General features: G+C 49.9%; 1 protein-coding gene across 1 annotated transcript in view; it reads right to left on the reverse strand.

Annotated features, from left to right (window-relative positions):
- DKK3 (dickkopf WNT signaling pathway inhibitor 3) overlaps positions 1–7,993 on the reverse strand; it is a 42,415-nt gene extending 34,422 nt beyond the window's left edge. Inside the window, 5 exon segments of the mRNA XM_054725534.1 lie at positions 50–187; positions 6,980–7,221; positions 7,787–7,880; positions 7,882–7,947; positions 7,949–7,993. Of these exon segments, the coding sequence (XP_054581509.1) occupies positions 50–187; positions 6,980–7,221; positions 7,787–7,880; positions 7,882–7,947; positions 7,949–7,993 (585 nt within the window).
- Between the last annotated feature and the right edge of the window lie 18,850 nt (positions 7,994–26,843).

Raw genomic sequence — 26,843 nt, forward strand, 5'->3', positions numbered from 1 at the left:
GGTCTGGGCACTATAGAAAGGAGAAGGCGCTGGCCAGGACCGCCTGTACCTTGTGAATTTCTTGGTGCACATGGATGGTGGTATTGCCAACCTTGGTTTCCGTGTTGGTCTCATTGTGATAGCTGGGAGGTAAGTTTGCCAGGTTCACTTCTGACGACGTTTTAGCAGCAGCTTCTTCTGCCTCCATCTATTAAATCAATGGATTAAATGAGCAATTTTTTTTCCCCTCTAGAGACAAGTTAGAGTCGATTAGGGAAAAAGATCCATGGAGATGCAGAGTACAGCATAGGAAACAGTCAATAATATGTACATGCTGATATTCCTATTTCATTAATGTGGTCAGGGAGGGTCAGGACATTTAAATAATTTAAAGGCATTCTGATAGTTAATAATATTGTAATACCCATGCCTGGTGCCAGGTGGGTACTGGAAATATCAAGGGGGTCACTCTGTAAAGTATATGATTATCTAACCACTATGCTGTACACCTGAAACTAATACAAACTAGAATTGATTGTAAACTGTAATTGAAAGAAACTTTTTTAAAGAAAAATGAACCACTTCTCTTTTCCTCTTTGCAGTTACAAATAATGGTAATAGTGATAGGTATCTTCAGTTATAGCCATAAATCTCACAACCTCCCCTTGAGGTGGGTGTTATGTTCCCATTTTATAAATGGGGCAGCTGAGGCTCAGGGAGACTTGATAACTTCCCAGGACTCTAAGTGAAGGTCAGAGCTGGGATCTGAGCATGTTCCCATTGAACAGTGTTGGTCCCTGTACAAATGCTGCTGGTGCCCTGCCCATCTCCCCATGGCCCAAGCCAGAGGTCACCTGCATTCAAGTCCCTTGCATGCCAACAACCAACTCTGTCTCTCTTTGAGGGTACCCTCTGGTTGCTGAAGCGTGCTCAGTCTGCAGGACCCCAAGTGCTGGTGGGTTGGCACCAGGAACAATCCTCAACCAGTGAGGGACAGAGTAAGTACTCCAGCCCCACGCCCCTCAATGGGACAGTGTCTCTCCAAGGACCCCAGTGGGATTGAGCCCTTGTTGCCCTAACAGTGACCTGCTCATTAGCACAGTCTTCATTGCTTTTCTTCTCTTCCATCTCACTTTCCCACTTCCTCCTAGGGATCACTTCCAAAATAAATTATTTGCTTCCAAACCTTTGTTGCAAGGTCTGCTGGTGGTGGTGGTAGAGGGCCCAAACTAAGGCAGCCCCTTGCCCCCTGCAGGCAGGGCTGCAGCTCTGTCTCCTTCCCCACTCCAGCTCTTATGTACGAGAGGGCCCTTAGTAGGGGGTCAGTTGACCCACATCTGCACTCAATTCCCCTTCCAGATCATCACTCTACCCCAGCCCTGATGAGCGGGCAGTTGACAATATGACCATTCACAGCTGACTGGACTCAAAGGGAGGCCACATCATGGAATAGTTGAGCCAACCAGATACTCTCTCGAGGAAATAAAAAGGAGAGACTCAAGGAGAAGTTCTACTCGGTGGTTGGCAATTTTCCAACTGCTATCTTTGACTCTGGGCTATTTTCATTCCTTAAAACTAAGCCTCAAAAGATTTCCCTTTAAAAAATATTGCTGTCCTCTATCTCCTTAGGTACTCAATGAGGCCTTTCTTTTCCCTCCTCTTCCAATCAGATTTACTGAGCTGGGGTGGATGTAGGCAAAGAATTTCCATGTTTCAAAAACACTGCACTACAAGTGTGAAGGAATTCTGATAGGCACAAAGGCTCGAATAATCAAATGAGGACTTGGTTGTGACTGCTGAGTTTGATTCTGGGACCAATGCTGAGATGCTTAAAGTTGAGTACTGGCTGCATCATCATCATCATCATCGTCGTCGTCATCACTATCTCAATGGCCTCCATGTCTGGGCATCAGCTGCGTGGGTGCCCACACAGAAACCTACCATGTACCCTTCAATATGCACAGTGAGCCTATGAAGTAGGTGTTATCACCCTTGTTTTGCAGATGAAGAAAACAAAGGTTGAGAGAGGTGAAGGGATCTGCCTCAGGTCATCACACTAGTAGTAAGCGGCAAAGCTCGGCTTGGAACTCAGGTCAGTCTGATGCAAACTGTATGCTTTCCCAGTACATGATTCTGCCCAGGTGGCTGATGCTTTTACTGGGGAGATAGGAGAGCCCCACACACACCAGTTTGAGGGTAATTAAGATGGTCTCTAGAAGCAAGTCAGGGCCTCAAAGAGAAGAGGAGAAAGGCTCCCAGGAGCAGGAGGAGCATGACTGGGCTAGTCTCAGATTTGGACACAGAAGAACCTAAAGATGGCAGAACTGCGGCAGCCTGGAAAGAAGGGTGTGCGTTGAGGGCTAGAGCAGGGGGTCCATGCTGGGCACAGGAGAAAAGAGTGGGTAATGAAGTGGAGAGGGTTTGACAGGAAGATCCAGGGGACAGTTCTAAAGCAGAGGGCATTGTCCTGTCTCACCCTATATTAGAACTTCCTTGGTGGAACCTCAGATATCAATGAGCTTGTTGATGATTCTGAGTTATTCCCTCCCTCCCACTTGCTCCTCTGATCCAGGCAATAATGGGGAGTTGCAGGAAGTTTGGATGACTAGTTGGGAAATTACATGGAGTCCACAGAAGGAAGAGAAGAATCCATTCAGGGACTGGTTAGAACCAGGTCTAGGGTAATAAGTTATAGCTGGGGAGGGGTCTTCTAGGTGGTAAAGGCTCCAAATACGTCTAGAAGGACGGACCAAGACACTGAGAGCTGGCCACCGGATTAAGCTCAAAGTTGCCTCTACTAGAAATGCCCGGGTAATGGAGTCAGGTAAGGAGGGCCAAGTCCCTGCTCTGCCACAAAGCAGCTGAGTGACTCTGGACAAGATATCAAATGTCCCCTAAACCTCAGCTTTCTTTTCTTTTCTTTTTTAATATATATTTTTATTGATTTCAGAGAGGAAGGGAGAAGGAGAGAGAGATAGAAACATCAATGATGAGAGAGAAACACTGATAGGCTGCCTCCTGCATGGTCGCTACCGGGGATGAAGCCCACAACCTGGGCATGTGCCCTTGACCAGAATCAAACCCGGGACCCTTCAGTCTGCAAGCCGTTGCTCTATCCACTGAGCCAACCCGGCTATGGCAGCTTTCTCCTTTTTTGTAAATTGAGGGATGATCTTACTTTGCTGAGCAGATCTAAGAATTAGGATCACAAAATCCAAGTGCCTGGTCTGGTATTTGCCATCAAGCAAAGGGGTAATAAATAGCTACTTTCACAATACTGCCCTTTAGTAACGCAGTTTTAGAAGCTTTCCAGGGAATGTTTGGGTAGAAGTGGAGAGAACAGGTATCTGTCATGTGTTTGAAGAGTTTGTTAACAAATGGAGAAAAATGGAATGAAGATAGGAGATGGGCCCTGGCTGGTGTGTTAAGTGGTCAGAGTGTAGGCCCGTGCACTGAAGGGTCTTCAGTTTGATTCTCGGTCAAGGGCAGGTACCTGAGTTGCAGGTTGATACACAGTCTCGGTCAGGGCCTATGCAGAAGGCAAACAATGGATGTGTCTCCCATCGATGTTTCTTTCTCTCTCCCCCTCCCTCTGTTACACTCTCTAAAATATCAATGGGGAAAATATCCTCAGGTGAGGATTAACAACAACAACGAAGGATAGGAGACAGAATGGGCAAAAAAAGGATTTCATATATTTGTAAGAGAGAGAGGCTGGCATGTTTAGTGATAGAAAAGATAGAGCTTGCAAAGTGTAGGAGACTGCAGAGGCGATTCCCCACGAGGAGATGGAATGTTTTCATATTTTTAAAATTCTCATGGGAATCCGAATCCTCCAGCTTGGTTTTCAAATAATTGACAAGTTACCAAGTCTAGAGTTTGCTTTGGGCTGAGCAGATAGTCTTTTCATAAAACCGCTCTCTCAACCAGTGGTTATTTCAACAGAATGAGCTAACAGTTCTTTAATGGCACCACAAACTAAAAGTACAGTTTACAATGGAAATTTCAACCACAACTATTACGGCCACTAGTAAGGAAAACTTAGGCCTGAAGCAATAGGACTTGTTTCATAGAGGAGGAATGTGAACGTTATTTAAAATGGCATTTATGGAAGGTTGAATCTGTGTGTCTGTTGAAAGTGTACAGAAGGAAAAACTGGAGAGGGAAATCCAGGTTTGGTATTGGGTCCTTCCTAGGAACATTCTAAAATATGCCAGTTATAGACGAGGCAATGAGTGTGGGGGTAGGAGGTGGGGTAGTTTTATCCTCAAAATACATGTATCAGTAATATATAGGATAATAAAACAGAAAAATAGGAACGGCCTGGCTTAACCCATTTGAAGATTTGACTCCCCCAATAATGATATAAAGAGTTGAGTTAGCTTCATCTCCCCCCTCCCTCACTTGGAGAAATCAACAGCTTGAGTCAGCTGGAGTATTTAAAATGGCAGGAAGTTCTCAGCAGATTCATGATGCAACTACGTAAACAGTTAATACATCTGGCCCATCCTTTGGATTCTTACCCTGGACAACAAGTAAACAGCAACTGTTCTGTGTTTATGTGATTTAAGAGACCTTCGGGCAGTCTCTTTAAAAATCAATTAACATCAACAGCCACAATTTATTGAGAATCTATTATATATTGGCCTTGGTGGTTCTTTATTTTTATTCATACTAGTATTATTAATATGATTATAACAAAAGCCATTATTTATTGATAATGAACAATCTTCCTTAATCCTTACAACAACCTCATCAGGACTGACACATTATACCTTTTTTTAAAAATATTTTTTTATTGATTTCAGAGAGGAAGGAAGAGAGAGATAGAAACACCAATGATGAGAGAGAATCATTGATTGGCTGCCTCCTGAACACCCCCTACTGGGGATTGAGCCCACAACCTGGGCATATGCCCTGACTGGGAATCGAACCAGACCTCCTGGTTCATAGGTCAATACTCAATCACTGAGCCACACTGGCCGGGCCAATTATACTTAAACCCATTTTATATGGTCAGATAACTTCCTTTACTGCATCCTCTCATTTAAGTCTCTCCTTTATCCTAAGGGGGGACATTTCCTCCATTCAGAGCCTGGATGCGGTCACTAGGAAGTGGCAGAACTGGAGTCCAGTAAAGGCAGGTTGGTCCCCATGGCCTGTTCTCCTGACACCAGGTGTCCAACCTCTCTCTCAACCTGTCCCCACTGCTAGTGAGGACACTCTTTAGGAAACAACCGTTGAGTCGGGTAGTAGTGGCAGCCGATGTCTCTCCTGGTGGCAAACTTCAGTTAGCCCATCTGCACAAGTCAAACAGAGCCGCCACGTCCAGAGGGAGGAAGCTGGCATGCAGGCAGAGCCAACGTGGACAATCCCCATAGAGTGGATCCTGCCATTAAGGTCCCACTGGGCCCCAAACTGCTCTGATCAATGAAGAGCCTGAAGACACCCTGTTGATCCCCCATCTCCTCAGGAGCTACCATCGGAGGACTACGCTGCATGGACAGGTTCACATTGAATAAAGACATTGATGACCTAGTCAGTTTCACTGAGGATCCATGTGCAGGAGGGAAAGTTCTAGAATCCAGAGAAGTAAACCAGAAGGATCACAAGCTCGATTTAATTTGAAGGTGCAGCCTTGGGAGACAGTGGGGCCTCGGTGACTCCCCTCCCTCTTTAATTGTTCCATGTCATGATTCTTGTGCTTTCACAGGAAACAGAAGGGAAGGTCCATGAGTTTAGGAATGCCGTGAATGTTCAGGTACTGATGCCTGTGCAACTGCCCCCCAACCCAGTGTTCCCCTCCATGAAAACTCCAGGTTGACTGTTATGAAAGGAAGGGGATAGATCCCCTAACTACCCAGGGCTGGGGGGAGAAAGCAACTTCTCCTGATGGATCAGAGCCAGCACCGGAGGCTTTGCCCAAATGGATGTGAAGACACCTGACCCATCAGCCTGGACATCTGGTCCGTTGCTAATTCCTTCCCTCCAAAGACAGGCTGCAGCCGGAGCTGGGCCGGACAACAGTGACTGTGCCCACCCACCCCAGGATCCAGGGATCTCTCCCCACACCTGTGCCGGGAGAGTCGGGCCCGCTGCACCTCCTGGCCTGGCAGCCCTGGCAATATGGAGTCCCCACCACAGAGGATGCCATCCATAGTGTTTGGACCTGGGAAGGGATGGAAGGGAGAAGCCAGGCAGTTTTGCCTAGGTACCTGATATCTGATACTAACAACTGCTACATATTATATGCCAGGTGCCCACCCAGGTCCTGGCATTTAATGACCACAGGAAACTGAGGTACAGCATATTAAGGTATTTGTCCAATGTCACCCTGCTAGTGAGAGGCAGAAGAGGACCTGGAACCCAGGACTGACTCCAAAACATGCTTGGGGTGGAGGGGGGTTACTTTGCCCATTCCCTCTCCTCCTCCTACCACCACGCTCTGGTCAGTCACACTGCTGGGCTCAGGATTCCAATTTCCCTTCTCTGACCCCATGGCATTGGGGGAAGCCCAGACAGACGACTAGCAAAGCTCAGGCTCCCAGTCCCCAGATGGCACCTTCGCTGTGTCTCGGGAAGATGACACAAGCTCAAAGCCAATGGACAAGCTAGAACCTGAGATGCCTGCAGCTTCCTTGGCCTCTCAGCAAAACCGCGACGACTTTGGAATACCAGGGGCCTGGCAAGCTCCGTCCTCGGCCCCCCCCCACCCCCCCACCCCCGTTATAACAGGGGGAGGGGCAGCCTGCCGACAGGTGGGTGGGTCCAGCCGGAGGCTCCCCTGCACAGGCTCGGATTCCGGTCTTCTGGCAGAAAGGCGAACAAGGTGGGAGTTGGGATCACCCCGAGCTGCCTCCAGATTACTCCGAATCTGCCGCCGGCCCTTCCCAGCCCCTTGGCGGAACCAAGGAGCCTGGCTCCGAGCCTGCTTCCTCCCGCCACCCAGTCTCCCCAGTCCCGAGTCCTGCGCTTCCCAGAGCCCTCCGGGCGCACCTACCTCCTCCACCGCGCTGCGCAGTTTGTGCTGCGTGTCCTCCATCAGTTCCTCCACCTCGCGGAACATCTCGTTGAGGGTGGCCTCCTCCTGCGGGTAGCTTAGAGCCGGGCCAGGCTCCACCGGAGCCGAAGTCGCGGTCGGAGCCGGCAAGGGGGCTGTGGGGATCGCTGCCAGCAGCAGGCACAGCAGGGTGCCCCAGGGCCGCCCCATCTCCGCTCTGCGCCCAGCGCCGCTGCCTCCGCCTGTGTCCAGGAACCACTGTCAGAGTGCGCCCACCCCCTCGCCAGCCTCCCCGCCCCGCCCCACAGCCCCCGGCACTGAGTCCCGGCCCGCCCCGGTGCTCCTGGTCCCCGCCCCCCTCACGCCCCCCCCCCGCCCCACCCCCAGGAACGAAACCGAGTCCCCCAGGACGCAGCTCCCTCGGAACCAGACGCAAACCTCCGAATCCAGCCCAGCGCTCCAGCGCGCAGATCCCCTCCGTATTCCTACCTCCATTCTCACGCACAGGCTGCGCTCTGCCCCCGCCCCGAGTGACGGCCCCCTCCCCGAGCATCAGAACCCGGGTCCCTAGGCTAACAGCCCCCAGCTCACCCCACCTCCTGGGTTCAGCGGGCTCGAGCCCTGCCCTCTCCTCGATCAAGTCAGAGCGCAGCTCTAGTGCGGCCACCGCAACCCTACCCCAGTCCCATTTGGGTGGTCAGAGCGCAACTCCCCTCGGGGTCGAACCCGAGTCCAGCGCCCGGCCTCTCTCCCACCCAGGCGAGCCAAGCAAAGCCATCCCCATCCTCGCCGCTGCCCCGCACCCACCCGACTGGACAGAGCTGTGCTCGGGACTGGACCTGCCAGGCCTCGCCGGAGGCCGCCGCGGGGCTGCGGGGGCTGGAGCGGCGCGGTGGGCGGGCCCGGGTGCGGGAGCGCGGTGGGGATGCCGCAGCGCCGGTACCGAGGGAGCCCCCAGCGCCCCGCCCGCCAGGCCCCGCCCCCGGGGAGGGGCCGCGCCCAGCACGTCGCCATTGGCCAGCCAGGCGCCGGCGACCTCTCGCCCCAGGCCGGCCTCCTCAGCCTCCGCGGTCCACGCTGTAGGAAGCCATCGCCTTCCCTGAATCCCAGGGGCCCGCGGCATCCCAGTCCATTGTCCTCTCTGGCTTGATTCTTGCAACAGCTGTACTGAAGGGGCGCGGGGGAGAGGTTGTTCCTGCGTCTCACCTGGCCCCCTCCCAGCCATCCTCCACTCGGCATGTAGCCCTGCAGGATGAAATCGCAGCCCCTCAGTTGGGTGTTCAAGGCCCATCAAAGGCTGACCTTTATCAGTCTGCCATGGTTGATTCCGTCCTCCAGCCAAGAAAGCCCACTTGTAGCTCCCGGAATAGGTCAGGAGAGTGTCAGCAGGCCTGTTGCGGATGGCAGAGTGGTTAATGCCAGTCAGCCGCAGCCAGGCTGCCCCGTGAATCCCAGCTCTGCTCTTTAAGACCTCCTCTATCTGTCCGAGTCACCAGGTCTGTCTGCGCTCTGGTGCGCGCCCATGTAAGATGGACGTTATAGCTGTAAGTGTTAACTTACATGGTTAACAAGCATGATGCATGTGGGAATTGTTCGGCCGCTGTGGGTTGTGTGTTAGCTGTCATAATGGGAACAGAACTGACTTATTCACAGCAAGCAGTCTCTCCAGGACCTAGAACAGGTGGCAATCACGTTTTTTCTTTTTCTTTTTTTTATTATATGAGTGCCTAGAACAGGGATTACTCACACTTTTTAAAAATAAACAAGTGTTTTATGTGTCAAACCTCCTCCTATTGCTTCCTATTACTCTTTCCATCTGGACATTGCCCAAGCACCAAGTTCTTCCCCACTGCAGCCCTGCCTTGCCATGATCTACCTGGTCACTGGCCCATTTCCCCTGCTCCCTCTACCCCCACCCCCAGGAACCAGGAGCTTGCTCCCTTTTCTGTCACCAGAGCCATTATACACACTTGGTCCCTGAGAAACAGCTATTGATTTATCAATACAGCAACACCATTACTGAGCACTCACTATGTGCCAGGCACAGGCATAGCTCATCTAATTCTTAACCTCTGAGGCTGGAAGTACTATTTCTATTCCCATTTTACAAATAAGGGCACTTTCCTAAGGCCGCACAGCTAGTAAGCGATTGAACTGGGATTTGAACCTAGGAATCTGGCTCCAGGGCCTTCACCCTTCACTGTCCAACTCCTCTGCTTTAAACCTGGCTGGGAGGTGTTGTGTATAAAGATGTTTACTGAAGCAGGGAAATGGATAAACTGGGATTTCTACAGACAATAGGATACAGCAGTTAAAGTCATGAACAATATTCCTAGGCAACAACATGGATAAATCTCAAAGAAACATAATGTGGAGTGGAAAAGGCAATTTGCAAAGTGGTATGTACAGAATGCTATCTGTGCACATTTTGAAAACACAAAACAACAGTACATATTGTTTATGGTTGGCACAAATATAGTAAAAAGTCCAGAAATGTGCAGGCTGCCTCTGAAGTGGAAAGCAGGGGAAAAGATGGGGACCATCTTCAGTTGCATTTATAACATTTTATTTCTCTTTAAGAGAGATTGTGTACACAGTGTGGAGGAGTTCTGTAGCAAAAGTGTCCAAATAGTCACATCTGTTTAATCATCACAGTTGAGTACTTACATGTGGGTTTATGGGTGTGTCTGTTGTATTGTTTCCGGCATATTTAAAATAGTCTGTGAAAACATTGAAACAAAACAACACAAAAGGCAAGCTCCCCACCCCCCACTCACAAAACAAAACCAAAAACCTCTTGTGAACAAACAGACTTTTCTTAGGTCTGCTCTTGACAGAAAGGCTCACCCCCCAAAGGCCCAGCAGTGGCCTCCATCACTGTGAGGTGAGAGGCAGGAGTGGGAGGGCCCACACAAGGCTCAGGTGGAGGGCATTTCTCTTCATGAAAGGCCCTCTGTCTGCTTGAATGGTTGGGAGCTTTCTCCTGGGTGGATGGAAGTTGGAGTCAGTTAATGGCTCTGGGCAGCAGATAAGGCTTATCTGTTCCCTTCCCAGGGGAGGGAACAGTACACAAACAAGGGAACCTCAGAAATCCAGAACTTCTGGGCACTCAGTCAGGATAGGTGACTATTATGCACTGATTTATTATTATTATTATTATTATTATTATTACATTTTAACCATTCAGAATAATTAATTAGACCAGGGGAGGTTTGCTTATACATTTCTCTCTTTTTCTTCCCCTTCCATCTTAAATCGACTGGACTTGACATAACTTGGGGAAAAGGTGAAGAGATGGCTGAGAGATAACACATCTGCACAGCTATTTGATATTTGTGTTCCCTGCCAGAGTGCAAGCCATGTGAGACAGCACAGGATGCGGGATGCTTGTCCCCGCAACCAGCTCCAGTCCAGCCGGGGCTTGCAGAGAGTTAGCATTCGATGAGGAGATGCTGAATGAATGAGGGGCCTGCCAGAGGCGGGGATCCTGGCCCACAAGGAATGTATAGTACATGAAAAAAGAGAAGTAAGCAGACAATGCCGGACCGTAAGATGGAGGAAAGGAAAGAGAGAAACTGGTGATAAAGGAAAACGACAACAACAAATCGGTTAGGAAATACAAATTGCCAGTTATAAAAATAGTCACAGGGATGTAACGTACAGCACAGGGAATATCCTATAATAAAAGGGTAATATGCAAATCAACCAAATGGTGGAACGACCAGTCGGTATGATGAGCACTGACCACCAAGAGGCAGACACTCAACACAGAAGCTGCCCCCTGGTGGTCAGTGTGCTCCCACAAGGGGAGTGCCACTCAGCCACAAGCCAGGCTAAGGATGTCTGACAGCTAAGGATGTCTAACTGCAGCTTAGGCCTGCTCCCTGTGGGCTCCCAGACTATGAAAGGGCGAAGGCAGACTGAGGGACACCTCCCCCCTCCCCCCGCCAGTGCACGAATGTCGTGCACCGGGCCTCTAGTAGTCGATATATTAGTAATAACTATGTGTGGTATCAGGTGGGTACTAGACTCACCAGGGTGATCATCTGGTAAGGTATATAAACGTCTAACCACTATGTTGTACACCTGAAACTAATATAATATTGTATGTCAATTATAGTTGAAAATAAATTAAAAATAAATAAATAAATAAAATAAAAAGAAAGTAACAAAAGCTAACTCTTTCCAGAGCGTCCATGGGGGTTGTCCACCCCTGGTGCAATGAGCCCTGGGGGGAGTGGGGCATTGTGTGGTGTCCACATGGATGACCTACCTCGCAGTCTGTTTACATTGACTAGATTGGAGGTTGGCTTCTTTCTTGCTCATCAGATTCTTTCTTGGATTTTGAGACTGGAGACACCATTCAGTTGCCTGAGGACAAAAAACAATACGGAGAAAGTCAGAGAGAGAGAGAGGGGGGATGAGGGGGGTGGGATATTCAGAGAAGTGAGAGTCCATGAGCCTGAGAGGGGAGTGATGGGGCAGGGAAGCGGGGAGAGCAGCTGCCTCGCTCCATGGTGTCATTCCGGTTCTTGGTTGTAGTCTTTTGTGACACTGAGACCCAGCTGCACCGTCCGCCCTTAGACTCTGGGAGATGCTTTTGGATTCTTCCCTTTCTGTCTGAGCTGGGTTCAGTAAGTTTCTGTCACTGGCTACCGAACTGTCTGGGGTGGGGCCGCCTATATTTCAACAAGGCAATCCTTTTCAAGGGAGGTTTGCCTCAGAGAAGATTACTGCCGCTGTCTGAGGCCCATGGATTAGAAACAGAGGGCCACCGATCCCGCGGGCAGGGAACTGCCAGCCAAGGCCCTCCTCCCGCTGCTAGAGGGCCCCTGACCCCCCAGTGCCAGCCCCCAATTTCACTGAGCCTTCCCAGGTCCTGCCTGGAACTGGTGATTGTTCTGATGAAACTGGTGCCAAGATTTTTCTGAATGGAAACTCCATCTGGCTTTGGAAAGAGTGTTCACGTGGATTCAGGGTTTCCATGAGTAACAGCCACTGAATATCCAAAACACACATTGCCTTTGCCAAGTTTCCGTGGGTGGGTGAACAAAAGCGACCCAGAGGACCGTGATTCCTGACCATCACCCTGGGAACACGGCTCAGGAGGGATGAGCCCCAAGCCTGGCTGTCTTGCTTTTTTTTTTTTTTTTTTAATCTAGCAGGTGGATTCATGTCTGCACTGCATAAGCCTGCATGTGTGTCTGCAGTAGAGGAGGATGACTAAGGAGCAAGAGAATTTTGGTGGATCCAGTGCCAAAAGAGGAAAAGCACAAAATTGACATTTTAGGCAACTGTAGAGGAGGAACGTCTCGAAATGTGTTTCTACTCAGTTCTCTCCATGGCTGGGGGGACAGCATGATGTGTTTGTTTCTTCCCAGGAGCAATTTCCAGTGCCGGGTCCATCACAGAAACTCCCGCGAAGATCAGTAAACAATGCCGATGCTGGCTGTCCTTTGGAGATGCTGACTCAGTCAGTCTGAGGGGGCCCCGCAGGCTATGCTTTGGAATGGTCCTTGCTGAGGATTCTGTTCTCATCAGGTCTCAACTAAACGCTCTCCTCCCACCCCAACAGGCTTTCCGCCCATCTGTGGACCCGTGTGGTCAGGCCGCAGTGCTTCTTTCCCAGGATGTGGTTGGAAGCAGCTGGAGTCGTGGAAAGAAGGCTGAATGGAGCCCCACAGTGCTGGGTTTAGGTCCTGGCTCTGATCCTGACGGCCAGGACCTGGATATCCCAGGGTTCTCTAGCTTATGGACATGTTAGTGCCCGAGCCGCAGGGCTCTGAGCCCACACCTGCTATTGCTAGGAAGATCATCTGGGAAGTCCCCCAGGGATGTGTTTGTGAGATTTCCAGTCACTTTCACTACCAATATCTCCAAGGCAGTGGTGCCATCCTGGTGAGAATGAACTAAGATGTAATAAGCAGTGTTTTCAACTGCCTGGCAGGGTGTTTCCAGTTAAGCAGGGTGGCTGCTGCTGGCTTCTGCTATGCTAAGATCCTATGTTCAGCAATAGGAAGGAATGCGTTACTTATACAAATGACCAAGCAGATGCATCTCTAGTGCGTTATTCTAAGTGAAAGAAGGCAGATGCAAAAGACTATATACTGATTCCATATACTGGTATATATATGATGTTCTAGAACAGGCAAAATGCTAGGGACTGCAAACAGATCATTGGTTGCCAGAGGCTGGGGTGGGGGAGGGGTTGACTATAAAGGGGTACAGGAACATTTGGGGGATTCTAGACCTTGGCTGTGGTGATAGACAGAGGGTGTTGATATACATTTGTTAAAACTTGCAGAACTACGTACTGAATTTAATGTATGTAAGGAAATTACAACCAGATTCAAAGACAGTAGGGTAAAAAAAAAAAAAAAGAGGTAATGCAGCTTGCCCAAGGTCAGAGCCAGGGATTCCAGCAGGTGTCTTGAACTCCTGGGTCCAGACTTTGAATTGTTCTGCAATCTGGCCGCTCACAACCTCAGGCAGCTCCACGGGGGAAGAAAATGGGTCTCTGTGGCCAGGGGCTTCAGACAAAGAAGGCAGCGGTGGGGACACCGTGGTGTGGGGAAAAAAACTGTTTTCTAGTCCTGCTTTTGTTGCCTTCCAGATTGCTTGGAGAAGCTCATTTATCTCTCGTCTAAACCATCGTTTTCCCATTTTTTAAAATAATTTCTTTTTTATTAAAAGAGAGCACTAATAGCCAACCCTAAGAAAGAAGTCCTCATTGGGAGGAACCTCAGTGTCATTGTCAAGGGCAGGGGCCCTGGAGCAGCCCCAGCCCTGAGCGACTCTCCAGCCAGGTGACTGGGACAAGTCTCTCCACTTCTTGGAGCCCCACTTTGTTCATCGCTAAGGACAGGAACTGCATCTACCCATGGCAAGTTACAAAAAAAATGGTTCATTAAGGCCCTCAGCAAAGAGCCTGGCCTGCAGTGAGCATCAGTGAGTGCTTGCTATTAAGATACTATCATCCTCAGCACCATGACCCGGCCTGGCCAGCAAAGGCCTTGAGAAGGGAGCAGGAAACAGAGCCCCCTTTGTGTATGCTCAGCGGGAGCTCCAGGGGAGGAAGGCAGAGTCCACGGTAATTTCGCTTAGACCACGAAGGGTTGTGGGGCATCTTGAGGCAGGCAGCTCTTTTCTGTTTACGCAGGCAAACCTTTCATCTGTCTTGGCGCAGAGTGTCGCCAGGATGGCCAGGTCAGAAGAAGTTCACATCATAAACACGCTCCCATCCAAGCCCAGGTCCCATGGCGGAGGCTCTCCCATCTTAGACTCCTTTTCTCTTCCCGCTCAGGGTCTGCGCACTCCTTTCTGCAATACGATGTCCATCCAGCCCTCTGGTCAAATGTTTGCAAGATTCAAAGAAGGGGCGCGTCCAAAGTCCTCGGGTAACTCGGGAAAGACTTCCTACGATTGGAGCAATTTGGATAGACACTGCTAACATGGTGTCTTATTTGTATTCCTCTGGCTGTTCCTTCTTGACCTGAAGCAGACACCGGGAGTGGGTCTATTTGCTTAGTATCTCTGCAAGACAATCACCCCTTGCTAGCTTGTTATGCTGCTTTGAAAATTCACCCCGCAGGCCCTGGGCTGCCCACTGTCAGGCAGCACAACCAGCGCCCATCACCTGTCCAGCTGGTGGCTCTCACACGTGAGCACCTGGGGACAGGGGCGTTGGGTGTTAAACACAGGCTCCTAGACTTTGCATCTCTAACAATATCTTAGGGCAGTGGTCGGCAAACTCATTAGTCAACAGAGCCAAATATCAACAGTACGACGATTGAAATTTCTTTTGAGAGCCAAATTTTTTAAACTTAAACTTCTTCTAACGCCACTTCTTCAAAATAGACTCGCCCAGGCCGTGGTATTTTGTGGAAGAGCCACACTCAAGGGGCCGAAGAGCCGCATGTGGCTAGCGAGCCGCAGTTTGCCAACCATGGTATTAGGGGGGGAAAAACACACAAACAATTAATTTCCTAGGTGATACCCACGCTATCCATTCAAAACCAAATAAAATTGAAGTGTTTTCCAAATTTTACATTCTATTTTCTGCCAGCAGCTATCACCAAACATTCTCAATTGGGTTTAAATTATAAAATTAAGAGAGGAAAGACTGGCCCAGCCAGCATGGCTCAGCGGTTGAGTGTCGACCTATGAACCAGGAGATCGACGTTCCATTCCTGGTCAGGGCACATACTCGGGTTGCAGGCTTGGTGTCTAGTGGGGGGTGTGCAGGAGGCAGCCAATCAATGATTCTCTCTCATCATTGATATTTCTATCTCTCTCTCCTCGCTTTCTCTCTGAAATCAATAAAAACATTTTTTTTTTTTAAAGAGAGGAGAGACTGGTGAAAGATATGCACAAGAAAATGGACCATTGAAGAGGGGCCCAGAAGCCAGGTGGACAAAGAAAGGTGTTTATAGAATACAACTGATATTCACACGGCAGAGCTGGAAAAAAAAAAAAAGAAAGAAAGAAAGAAAGAAAGAAAGAAAGAAAGAAAGAAAGAAAGAAAGAAAGAAAAAGGAAGGAAGAAAGAAAGCAGGCTGACTGTGACATCCAAGGTGAGGTGAGGTCAGAAACAGGGAGATGATAAAAGTGAGCAGATTAGAAACAGGTTTGGATGTGGTACCTGACACAGGTTAGGGCAAGCAGTGCAGACCCAAATCTAAACAGGACAAATGGGTGCTGGAGAGCAGCCTGCTTTAATGAGCTGATGGCTGGATACATCCTAAAGTGGGAAGCTGATGGTTCAAGGGAGAGAGAGAGTGAGAAAGAGAGAGTGAGGGGGGCAGGGTGGATTTCTAGAGCTAGGATTTAAAACTAAATGTAATCAAAGTCATAAGGACCCCTTGACTTCAGAGGGAAAAAAGCATAGTTTTTATTTTTATAGGAAAAAAAAAACACACAAGAAAAGAAAGCATTTAGTTTTGCCAATCTTCACTGTACATTAAACTGAAACACAGAAACAGTGACTTTTTTTCCATATGGGACTAATTTTTCTGGTGCATGTGGAACCCATAATCAAGAGGAGATTTTACTCAAAATTCAGGCGAGCCCTGGCCGGTGTGGCTCAGTTGGTTGGAGAGCCTTCCTGTGCCCTGAAGGTTGCTGAGGTTCCAGCCCCGGTGGAGGTGTGAGGTGTGAAAGGTTTCTCGCGTGCATCAATGTTTCTCTCTCTCCTCCGTTTCCCCTCTCCCTTAAAAAAGCAAAAACATATCCTCCAATGAGGATTTTAAAAAATTCAGGTCATGTGTTGGGGCCATAGTTATTAATGTTGGCCAGTATTTCTCAATACTGGATAGCACATTAGAATTTTCTGGGAAGCTTTTAAACTATCAATCTCTGGTCCTCACATAAAAAAATTCAGCTGCAGTAGATTCTTGGGCCTAGAGTTGTAGTTACTATCACTTTTTTTTTTCTTTGTGGAAAAAGTTTCCCAATAATTGTCCCTTTGCCACATTTTTACAAACAGGCTTAACCTTGCAATACCTTTAAACGGGTACTTCCAGTCCGTGATTTGTATCCTCATAGAAAGGCCAGATATCACTGAACCCTCATTGAGAATAAGAATAAGATATATGTATTAGAGTGAGAGCCCAGCCGGTGTGGCTTATTGGCTGAGTCTCAGCCTATGAACCAGGAGGTCATGGTTCAATTCCAGTCAGGGCACAGGCCCAGGTTGTGGGCTTGATTCCCAGTAGGGGCCATGCAGGAGGCAGCCAAGCAATGATTCTCTCTCATCATTGATGTTTCTCTCTCTCCCTTTCCATTCCTCTCTGAAATCGATTTTATATACATATCTTACCTAATAAAAGAGAAACATGCAAATTAACCATCACTCCGCTATGCCCACAGCCAATCAGAGTGAGTATGCAAATTAAGCCAACAAAGATGGAGGTTAATTTGCATATGCAGGCTTGGAGCGGAGTGAAGCCTGCTAGGAGGGGAAGGGGGTGGCGGAGGGAGCTACTGGAGTGGTGCTCCAGACAGAAGAGACGACTTTCCAGCTCCCGGGCGGCTGGGGAGCAGGGACTTGCCAGCTCCTGGGCAGCTGGGAGTGAAGCCAGGGGAAGGAAGGCCTATTCTTGCACGAATATTGTGCAATGGGCCTCTAGTTCCTGGCCCATAGTAGGTGCTCAATAAATCTTAGCTATCATTATCCTTCCCTACAAAGAATAAAAGGTGACAATAGAAACCTCTAGCAACAGGGAAATGATTTACGGAATTATGGTACCTTCATATGGTTTAGGTACCTGAGAGCAGGGACCATGTTTAGCTCTGTATTATACAACACTCAGCGTGGTGCCTGGTCCAGGGTAAGCGCCCAGGAAGTATTTGAAGGATGAATGCAAAGTCTTTGGAATGAGTGAAGCTGCTCATGATGTGTTAATATGGAAAGACTGTAGGAAAATATGTACAACAGGATTCCATTTTTGTAGGGGGAAAAGGATGCCTGGTGAGTGTGAAGAGGATGTGCTGGATGATGTCACCACGAGTAAAAGATCATATTGCACTTCGGTGCTTGTCTTGTCCCATCCATCCGGCGAGCTCCGCGACCCGGCTTACTCATCCTGCCTCCCCACTCACCCGGCACTTGTTCTTGGACAGGTTAGGGTTTAGTGAGTCCCTCTGGACCGAATTGCTAATGATTGCTTCTCCTGTCCCCACCTACACTATGAGTCAGCACTTGTTCAAGATCACACAGCTCCTTTGAAATGTTCTCATTTTAAATTTAAGTCCTGAAATACTGTGTCATTAAATATTCTCTCTGACTTCTCTGTTCTATACCCCTCAGGGCCTGAGGCACAGGTACCCTTGGTAGGTGGGTAGAAAATATTAGCTAAATGAATGACCTGGACATTAAAAATGCGGCAGGAGCCCAGCCCTGTCTGAAGCTGCCTTTTCCCAGAAGGTACTGCTCAGACAGGAAGAAAGATCAACACGGCCCCGTGTGCGGTGCGCTTCCCTCCTCTCGAGACATCTCCCAAGGCTTTCTGTCTGGCGGATTGTGGAAATGGCATCAACATGCACAGAATCTTAATTTCTTGTCTCAGGAGCCAAATATATCTATTGACGTGTCTATGCCTCACCTATTTAATCATTCAATGGATATTTAGAGGCTTACAATATACTGGCTAATATGCCTGGCTCTGAAAATAAAATAAAAAATAAGAAAATAAATGAGGAAGGCAGGGTCCTATTCTTTATTTTTTAATGTATTTATTTTTAATCCTTACTGGAGGATGTTTTTTCCATTGACTTTTAGAGAGGAGAGCGAGAGTGAGAGCAAGAGCAACATCGACATGAGAGAGACACTGATTGTTTGCCTCCTGCATGCACCCTGACCAGGACCAGGAATCAAACCTGCAACCCATGTATATGCCCTTGACCAGGAATCGAACCTGAGACCCTTCGGTGTGTGAGCCAACACTGTAACCAGGGAGCCACACCAGTCAGGGCAGCAGGGGTCTATTTTTTTTAATTAAATTTTTAAATTAAATTTATTTTATTTTAATTATTATTTTTTTTATTGAGGTATTATATGTGTACATATTTTTTTTTTGTTGTTAATCCTCACCCCAGGATATTTTTCCATTGGTCTTTTAGAGAGAGTGGAAGAGAGAGGGAAAGACAGGAACATCAATGTGAGAGAAACACATCGATTGGTTGCCTCCTGCATGCATCCTAATGAGGGCCTAGGCCAGGGAGGAGCCTGCAACCGAGGTATGTGGCCTTGACTGGAATCAAACCTGGGACCCTTTGGTCCGCAGGCCGACGCTCTGTCCACGGAGCCAAACCGGCTAGGGCAGCAGGGTTCTATTGAAGTTTTTTAATGTATTTATTTTTAATCCTTACTGGAGGATTAATATGGAAAGACCGTAGGAAAATATGCACAACAGGATTCCATTTTTGTAGGGGGAAAAGGATGCCTGGTGAGTGTGAAGAGGATGTGCTGGATGATGTCACCACGAGTAAAAGATCATATTGTACTTCGGTGCTTGTCTTGTCCCATCCATCTGGCGAGCTCCGCGACCCGGCTTACTCATCCTGCCTCCCCACTCACCCGGCACTTGTTCTTGGACAGGTTAGGGTTTGGTGAGTCGCTGCTGGACCAAGTTGCTAATGATTGCTTCTCCTGTCCCCACCTACACTATGAGTCAGCACTTGTTCAAGATCACACAGGTCCTTGACTGGAATCAAATAAATCTAAGTCCTGAAATGCTGTATCATTAACTATGCTCTCTGACTTCTCTGTTCTGTACCCCTCAGGGCCTGAGGCACAGGGACCCTTGGTAGGTGGGTAGAAAACATTAGCTAAATGAATGATCTGAACCGGCACTTGTTCTCGGACAGGTTAGGGTTTAGTGAGTCGCTGCTGGACCAAGTTGCTAATGATGGCTTCTCCTGTCCCCACCTACACTATGAGTCAGCACTTGTTCAAGATCAGAGCAGAGTCTCTTGTTCTCACTTTTATATTTTAGCGTGAGAACCAATACCTAACAACCTCCTCCTTTTAAAAAATGTTTCCGCTCCAAGTCTAGAATAAACACAACTCCAGACCATTGTGTAGAATTGTCACAAGAGTCCTGGGTGCTAATCTTTTCCTCTATTTTTTGACACGCGTCCACTGTGCTCAAAAGCAAGTCAGGTCAGTGCTCTGTGCCTGGATTTCTCCTCAGATCCCTGGGTCATCTCCTTGCCCTTCCTCTCCCTTGGGGGCATCGTGAGGGACATGGAGGAGGAAACGGCTGGAAGCAGACAGAGCTGGGTGGGTGTGTCATGCATTCCTGTCATCTGCCCTGGGTGGTCACCATCATCTGAAGACAGTCTGGATATAAGTCAGAGAAAACAGAATTGTATTTATTTTTCAGTGAGAACACCTGCCTTTCGATCTTATATTGAAAACGAAAGAATTTAAAAGTACCTGTGTGATTTTCAATAGGTCATTCCTCCTTTCTGAGCCTCAGTTTCCCCTATGAAGTAAGACTGATGGTTTGCAACGTTTGCTCCAGAAAATATTCATTGGAAGATGCTTCTTACCCTCACATCTGCAAGTGAAGCATCCATAATTTTCTTTAAAAATCCCTTTATTTTACATATTTGGCTTCAATGTCAGAATTTCTTTTGAATAAAAAATTCCTGGAGCTAAAACAAAAAAGGAAAATAAAACCACATGCTAGATAACCGGTAACATCTCGCTGGCTCTCACAGCCACGCTCACACACACGTGGACCCGTGTGCTATCTGCTTGATGTGTGTGCATCCCTTTTGTATGCGTTCGGTGTGCATGAGGGCCTCTGGGTTCAGAACTCCTTTGTAGAGGAGGACAGACTGAGTTTGTAGCCTGCTTGACTTATTTTAAATGTGCACTTGGAGATGACCCGTTTTCATAGCAGAATTCCTGAGCCTGAATAGCCTTTGGCAGCTGAAAGCTGAAAGAATTTCAACAGCTGGTCCCGGGAGAACTTCCAAACGCTGGAGAGTTAGAGATGCAGGTGTGAGAGGTTACTGGAGGGTGGACACAGCACCACCTTGTGGTTCCCATGGTCACTTTCCTGAGCCAGGCCTGGGTGGTCCGGGAGCTAAGGGTAGGTCCCTGAAGGGCTGCACTCCTGGCACTGCAGATTCTGGCTTTGCTGGAAAGGGGCTCTCTGAGACCCCAGCTTGGGTTCGAGGCCAGGTCCCTGCCTGGCAGCAGGCCCAGCTGCCTTCCCCGGAAGCTGCCACACGGCTGAAGCCCGTGAAGGCTACCCGGGCCGGAGCGCGGTTGTTGGGAAGTTCGCTGTCACTGGTGGGACAGAGTCTGGATCCAGAAGAAGAGCTCAGAGCCTGAGAGGACATGGGACAAACTGCACAACGGACGTGGCTGAGGCCGAGTGGGAAGACTGTCGACCAGGAGGTAGAGAGAGAGGACGAGGAGGCATCTTCCTGCCCAGAAGCTCAAAGCATGCAAGAACTCTCCCGCTCACCGTGACCCCAGCCTGACCCCAATCAGGGCCTTGAATGAAGCCTCCTGCTCTGCCCCTCTCTCCCTGTGCTCTCATCCTCCGCACAGGGGTGCTGGGAGGGAAAAAGGAGACCTGAGAGAATGAGCCCGGTGCCTGGCGCAGGGAAGTCCTCGGAGATTCCCTGTCTGTCCCGACCCTCTCCCACTCCGTGGACTAGACATCGGGGTGACGGTGCACTGGCCCAGTCAGCGTCGGACCCGCCAGGTGCAGCGCCGTCCGATGCAAACAGAACACGAGCCACCGCTGCGAACCGCTCACTGAATTTCAAATTTTCTAGTAGCCACGCTCAAGTACGTAAAGAGAAACAGGTGAAATAACTTTTAATACCTTTTATTTAACCCAGACTATCCAATAGCCTGTCATTTCAACGTGTAAATAAAATAAAAATCAGTAATAAGATCTTGTATAGCCTTTTTTTTTCCTGTACCACGTCTTTGACATTGTGTATTTCATTCTTGCCGCACGCCGCCCTCCGAGGAGGTCTGGAGATGCTCCTGTCACGAAGTTCCCCAGGTTCCCCAGGGCTCAGTGCACGGTGCTCCCTAAGGTGGGTCTCGTTGTCCTTTTCTACGTAAACCTGGGGCTGGACTGCTGGCCGCTGTTTCTTCCTGGAGGGAAGCTTTATGACCACAAAATGAGTGCCTGCCCTGCCCTGCCCTGCCCTGGCTCCCTCCCTCCAGGTTGATAGGAGGCTCCGATGAGAGCTCACTGCTACCCAGGAGCTGCTTTTGACTTGTCTGTTGACTGGCGACGGTTTCTTCCCAGCCCAGCTTCCTGAGGATTGCCAGGAGCCGTCCTGACTTGTGCACCGGAAGGTTCCAGCACTAATGATGCTGCTGATTTTGCAGCTCCCAGGAAAGTTTCCCAACTCATTGGGGGTCTCTTCCCTCTTTCCGGGGCTTGGGAACCCCCTGGGAAGAAGCTGGAGGTGAGCCCCTCTGACTTGGGAGCTAGACAGAGCTCCAGACTCCCCCCGCCACACACACACACACACCAGCACCCGGCAGAGGCCTCCCTCTGTGCTGCGGAGAAGCTGTGTGAGGCTGAAGCCTGAACAAGAGACCCAGACCCCATAAGCCCCTGGTTCAGCCGGTATCTAATCCTCCACGTGGGCCTCATACCCTCGGTCCTCCCACCGAACTGGAGACCCCTCTTAAGAAGGCCGTTCATCCTTCGCATGTAACTGGAGCCTGGCCGGACAGCCACTGGCCCACACACCTCCTGGGCAGGGGGCATTTCCCAGAGCAAAACGTCTCCGTACCTCACTCCCTTCCCATACTTTTGGACCCAGACCGGTTAAGCGGGAGTCGATGGAGGCCGTCAGTCAACCCCTGCAGTGTACCAATGAGGAAACTGACGCCAGGACACGAAGCTAGTCAGTGGCAGAGTCTCTCACCTCCATTCTGGGGCTCTCCCCTCTCCTCCTCCCCCCGCCCCTCCTCAGAGCCAGACCATGCCATCCAGAGGCTCTGTGCCCATTCGCTGCATCTGCTGGCCACTCAGATCTGTCATGGGTAGCCATGGGCAAAACCCTCAAATTCAGAAGCCCCTGGGGTCTGCTAGGTGTGGGATGGGGATGACAAAAGAATAAGGCCCTGGGTGAGTTGGACTTTGCTGCCCCCTCCTCACCCCAGTGGCTTCAGCTCCAGCCCCTTCCCCGCATGCACCCTTCACTTTCTGGGGCCCTGAGCCACTTCACTTCCCCAGGGGACTACCCTCTTTCTCCTCTCCAGGACTTGGTCTCCCAGCTGCTCCCTCCTCTGAAAACTCCCCTCTTTCCCCTGTCAATGTGTGGCCAACTCTTCTCACCCTCAGAGACCAGCCCAGACATCGCCCTGCTTCCTACAGTCACCCCATGACAGCCACCACCAAGATTAGGAAACCGGACACAAAATGGGTCTGGGCTGCCTGTCACTACTTGAGCCAAATTAAGCAGAGACAAGGTTGAATCATACATGAGCATTTATTCCAATAATGCCGGCAGAATGGAGAGAGCAGCAGGTCATCTGGTAATTTTGCTCCAACACCTTCTACTAGCTGGCTGCTTACATAGAGATAAGGAAGAAAGGCTGCGTGCAAGAGGGAAGGGGGGCAGGATAAGGGCTGCAGGGTCCGTGGTCTGTGTGTCTCTTTCCAGGATCTTAAAGTCCGATAGCAAGGTAGTTAATTTTCTATGATGTTAAAACCCGGCTCAGCCCGTTCCTGGGACTGCAGAATGGTCAGCATTCCCGAGGCAAACTCCCAGAGGGGGTCAGGGTCCAGGCACAGCAACCAAATCAAAGCGTGTCCTGCCTGCCCTTGGTCTGTTCTCAAGCTGTATTTTGTTTTCTGAGTAATGGACCCATCTGGGCTCTGAGGCATTTTATCTTTGTACAGCCCTGTTTTGTTTCTGTGACGCATCCTCCAGTTTCCCAGGGCCTGTAATAAAACCTCTTCGCTATGGTTACAAAGTTGAATAATCACTAAACAACTGTGGTCCTATTCCTATGACATGCCCTTTCCCTATCAGTTTCTGCCTGGATACCCAGGGCCTGGCAGTTTAATGATGGAGGTGTGAGTAAGATCCTGGTTCTGCAGGAATGGAGCTGACCCAAAGGCTGTGCCACCCCCGTTGGGCCTCAGCAACCAGCCAGGCATTCCCCTTCTGCCCCGCCAGGTGGTGTGTGAGGTCTGAGAGCCCCCATCCCCAGCACTGTCCAGGCCTTGCTCCCTCCAGGCAAGTTTATATGCACTGGCACACTGCACAGTGCCCAGGAGGTGGCGCCAAAGTGCTGCCAAGAAGAATGGCCTGACGGGAGCCTAGGTCCCTTCATCTCTGGGCACCTGGGCTCCCCTCTCACAGGGCCAGAGGGGGCCTTGGGTTTGGTTGCTGTGACCAGGGTCCTGCTTTCCAAGTATGGGCCTGCAGGCTGCGTGACTGTGAGGACCAGGAGGCTCTGTTCATTACTGCTGCCCTGTGCTCAGTGAGGCTGGGCTGAGTCACCCTGTTCCCAGACCTGTCCAGGGCCCGGCCCTGACTGTGTGGGGAACGGAGGGACAGGATGCCATGTAAGGACCGACAAGGTCCCGCACACTTCCTATGCTGGGATTTTTCATAATCACAGTGATTGCAGTGTCCTGGGCTTAGGGGCTAGAGCTGGCAGGGAACTTGGCCATCACTAAGCGCTGTAGTGTGCTTGGAATGGATTACAAGTTTATTATAATACTAGAGGCCTGATGCATGAAATTCATGCAAGAGTCGGCCTTCCTTCCCCTGGCTGCCGGCACCAGCTTCCCTTGCAGCCCCGGCTTTGTCCAGAAGGTCATCCGGAAGGACGTCTGGTCTAATTAGCATATTACTCTGTTATTATTATAGATTGACCCCCTGGGGAGTCTGAGTGGGGCCAGAAAGGCAGGACTCCTTGAGCCAGGTGCCCGGACTAACAAGCAGCCTCATTCATTGTATATATATTTTTTCTGTATGTGCTCAGCATGGACACGGTTGGGGAGCCATTATCTAGGGCTGTACTGTCCAATACGGTAGCCACTAGTCAGAGTTGGCCATTTAAATTTAAATTAGTGAGAATGAAATGGAAAGCCCAGGCCATGCGTTCCACTAGCCACATTTCAGGTGGCTACGGTGTCCATTGGCCGCATGTGGCTGGTGGTGACCATATTGGACAGCCCAGGAATGAACATTCCCATCGTTGCAGGAAGTTCTGTGGGACAGCACTGACCTAGTGCTGACTTGGACTTCTGCTGGATAGGCTGTGCTTTAGAATTTCAGAAAGTTCTGACTCCCTAGCATACCGTCTTCCACTGATATGGCTGCGGCAAGGTAATAAAGAAGTACAGTTGACAGGCCGAGGATTAAACCCTGACCTTGCCATTTACTAGCTAGCTCTGGGACCCAGGAGAAGTCCCTTAGCCTCTCTCTGCCTCCATTTTCTCCTCTATGAAATGGGGATAATATTACTCAGCTCCCACAGTTATTGTGAGGGTTAAATGAGTTAGGGCAGATGAGTCATCCCCCACAGTGCCTGGCATGCAATTTATGGCCTGACCACCCCCACCCCAGCTTTGGCTTCCTGCATCCAAGTCCAAGTCCCACAGGCCCTTATCTCTGGTTTGTACTCTCCAACCTGTGTCGGGTTCCACAGCTTATTCAAAGAGAGCACAGGACTTGACTCTTACCTAGAAGGAGATTGCAATCTAGGTGGGAGGGCGAGATAAGTGCCATGAAGCAACCTGAAAACAGTTCTTAGGTAATGCACAGGGCAGTGTGTCATCCAGCGATACAGGGCCCAACGGATAAGGCAGATAAGGCGTTTTTGTGGGGTGGGAGGTTTATCTGAGAAGGCCTCATGGGGGGGGGGGGTGGTGGTGAGAACAGAACTGGTCTGAAAGGCAGCACAGGGTGTGGGCTGGCAGAGCGATGGCAGGGAAGCGGCCGTGGAGAATGGTGCTGTGCAGGGGAGTAGCGGGAGCAAAGGCAGGCTCAGAGGCTGGTGAGGGAGGGAGCAGCCTGACTAATGCACAGCAAGGGGCAGCCTGGCTGAGGTTGTCCTGGAGAAACCAGGAGGGTTTGCTAAGAAAGTCACTCAGCTCTCAGAAGGCAGGCCGAGGGGCTTGAGTTTGATGAAGCAGGTGGTTCCCGGGCATGGGGGGGCCTTGAGCATTGATCCTAAAGTCAAGGTAGCCTTAGCAAGATATGAACTCAAATTGCTGGACCCCAACAGGGTAACCCGAAGTGATCCTCAGTTGGTCTGTACAACAAGTCCATGTCTAATGGGACTGGGCAGTGGGTGGGCACCGAGAGGAAACAGGATGGAGGAAATACATTTACAGCATCTCATTTATAGCATCTCAAAATCTGAACCTCTGACTCAGGACGAGGGCTGACACTGGAGGCAGCAGTGAGGAGAGGAAGAGGTGTCTACAGAGAGGACTGGGTGTGTAAAATCATCAGGCAGAACCCCCCCTCCCCCAGGGCCCATGCCTGTATACACACAGATACACACAAGTACACATGTGTAACCCTCCCAATTTACATATAAATGCTAATCATACCCAGAGACCCTTAAGGAAACATGCATATGCACATTTGTGCAAGTGCACATGCATACACACATTAACACGCACATGTATGTACACATGTTCTCCCCCAACCCAGCCTTATCCTTCTAGGGCTGGAGCTGGGGCTGGGGTTGGGTTTACAGCAACCAAACCAGGAGGCGCCTGTCCTACCTGGGCCCTGAGTGCGTTTCTGCTAGAAGCTTCTCCAGGCTTTACTTGTAAACACTATTTATTTTGGAAAGCAACATCCCTGTTTTCAAATAAAAAGTTGGGACATGTGGTATTGGATTTCCCTGGCCTGACATTGACCTAGAAATATGTGCTGGCAGGAACAGCGTGATGCCCCACTGTGCTGGCAGGCACAGGCAAGTTTCACTCTTCTTGGCTTTGATCCCAAAGGTTAAGATGCAAACGAGAAGGGACAGTTCCATCTCCCTGCCCGAGCAGCACTTTCCCTGCAGAGCAGGAGGGACGCTGAGTCCCAGGCTTGGGAGCTGCCTGCAGGCCTGTATGCCTTGAAGAGCAGGCTGGCAGGGGAATCAGGCTGCTGGGGAGGGGCTGTGGAAGGACAGCCTGTCATGGGAACAGTGACAGGGACCAGCATGCGGAGAGCAAGCACAACCAGCACATGCAAGGTACACATGGGGCCCAGCTATCAGGGTCCCCAGAGTTGTCACTGAGAACATGGGCAATGCAACTTCAGCTCTGGGTGAGGTCTGAAGCGGGCTCCTGTCCCCTGGAGGAGGACGGGCTTTCAGAAGGCAGAGCCGCCCGGCCCAGCTGTAGGT

The sequence above is a fragment of the Eptesicus fuscus genome, chromosome 13, assembly GCF_027574615.1.
Source record: "Eptesicus fuscus isolate TK198812 chromosome 13, DD_ASM_mEF_20220401, whole genome shotgun sequence".
NCBI lineage: Eukaryota > Metazoa > Chordata > Mammalia > Chiroptera > Vespertilionidae > Eptesicus > Eptesicus fuscus.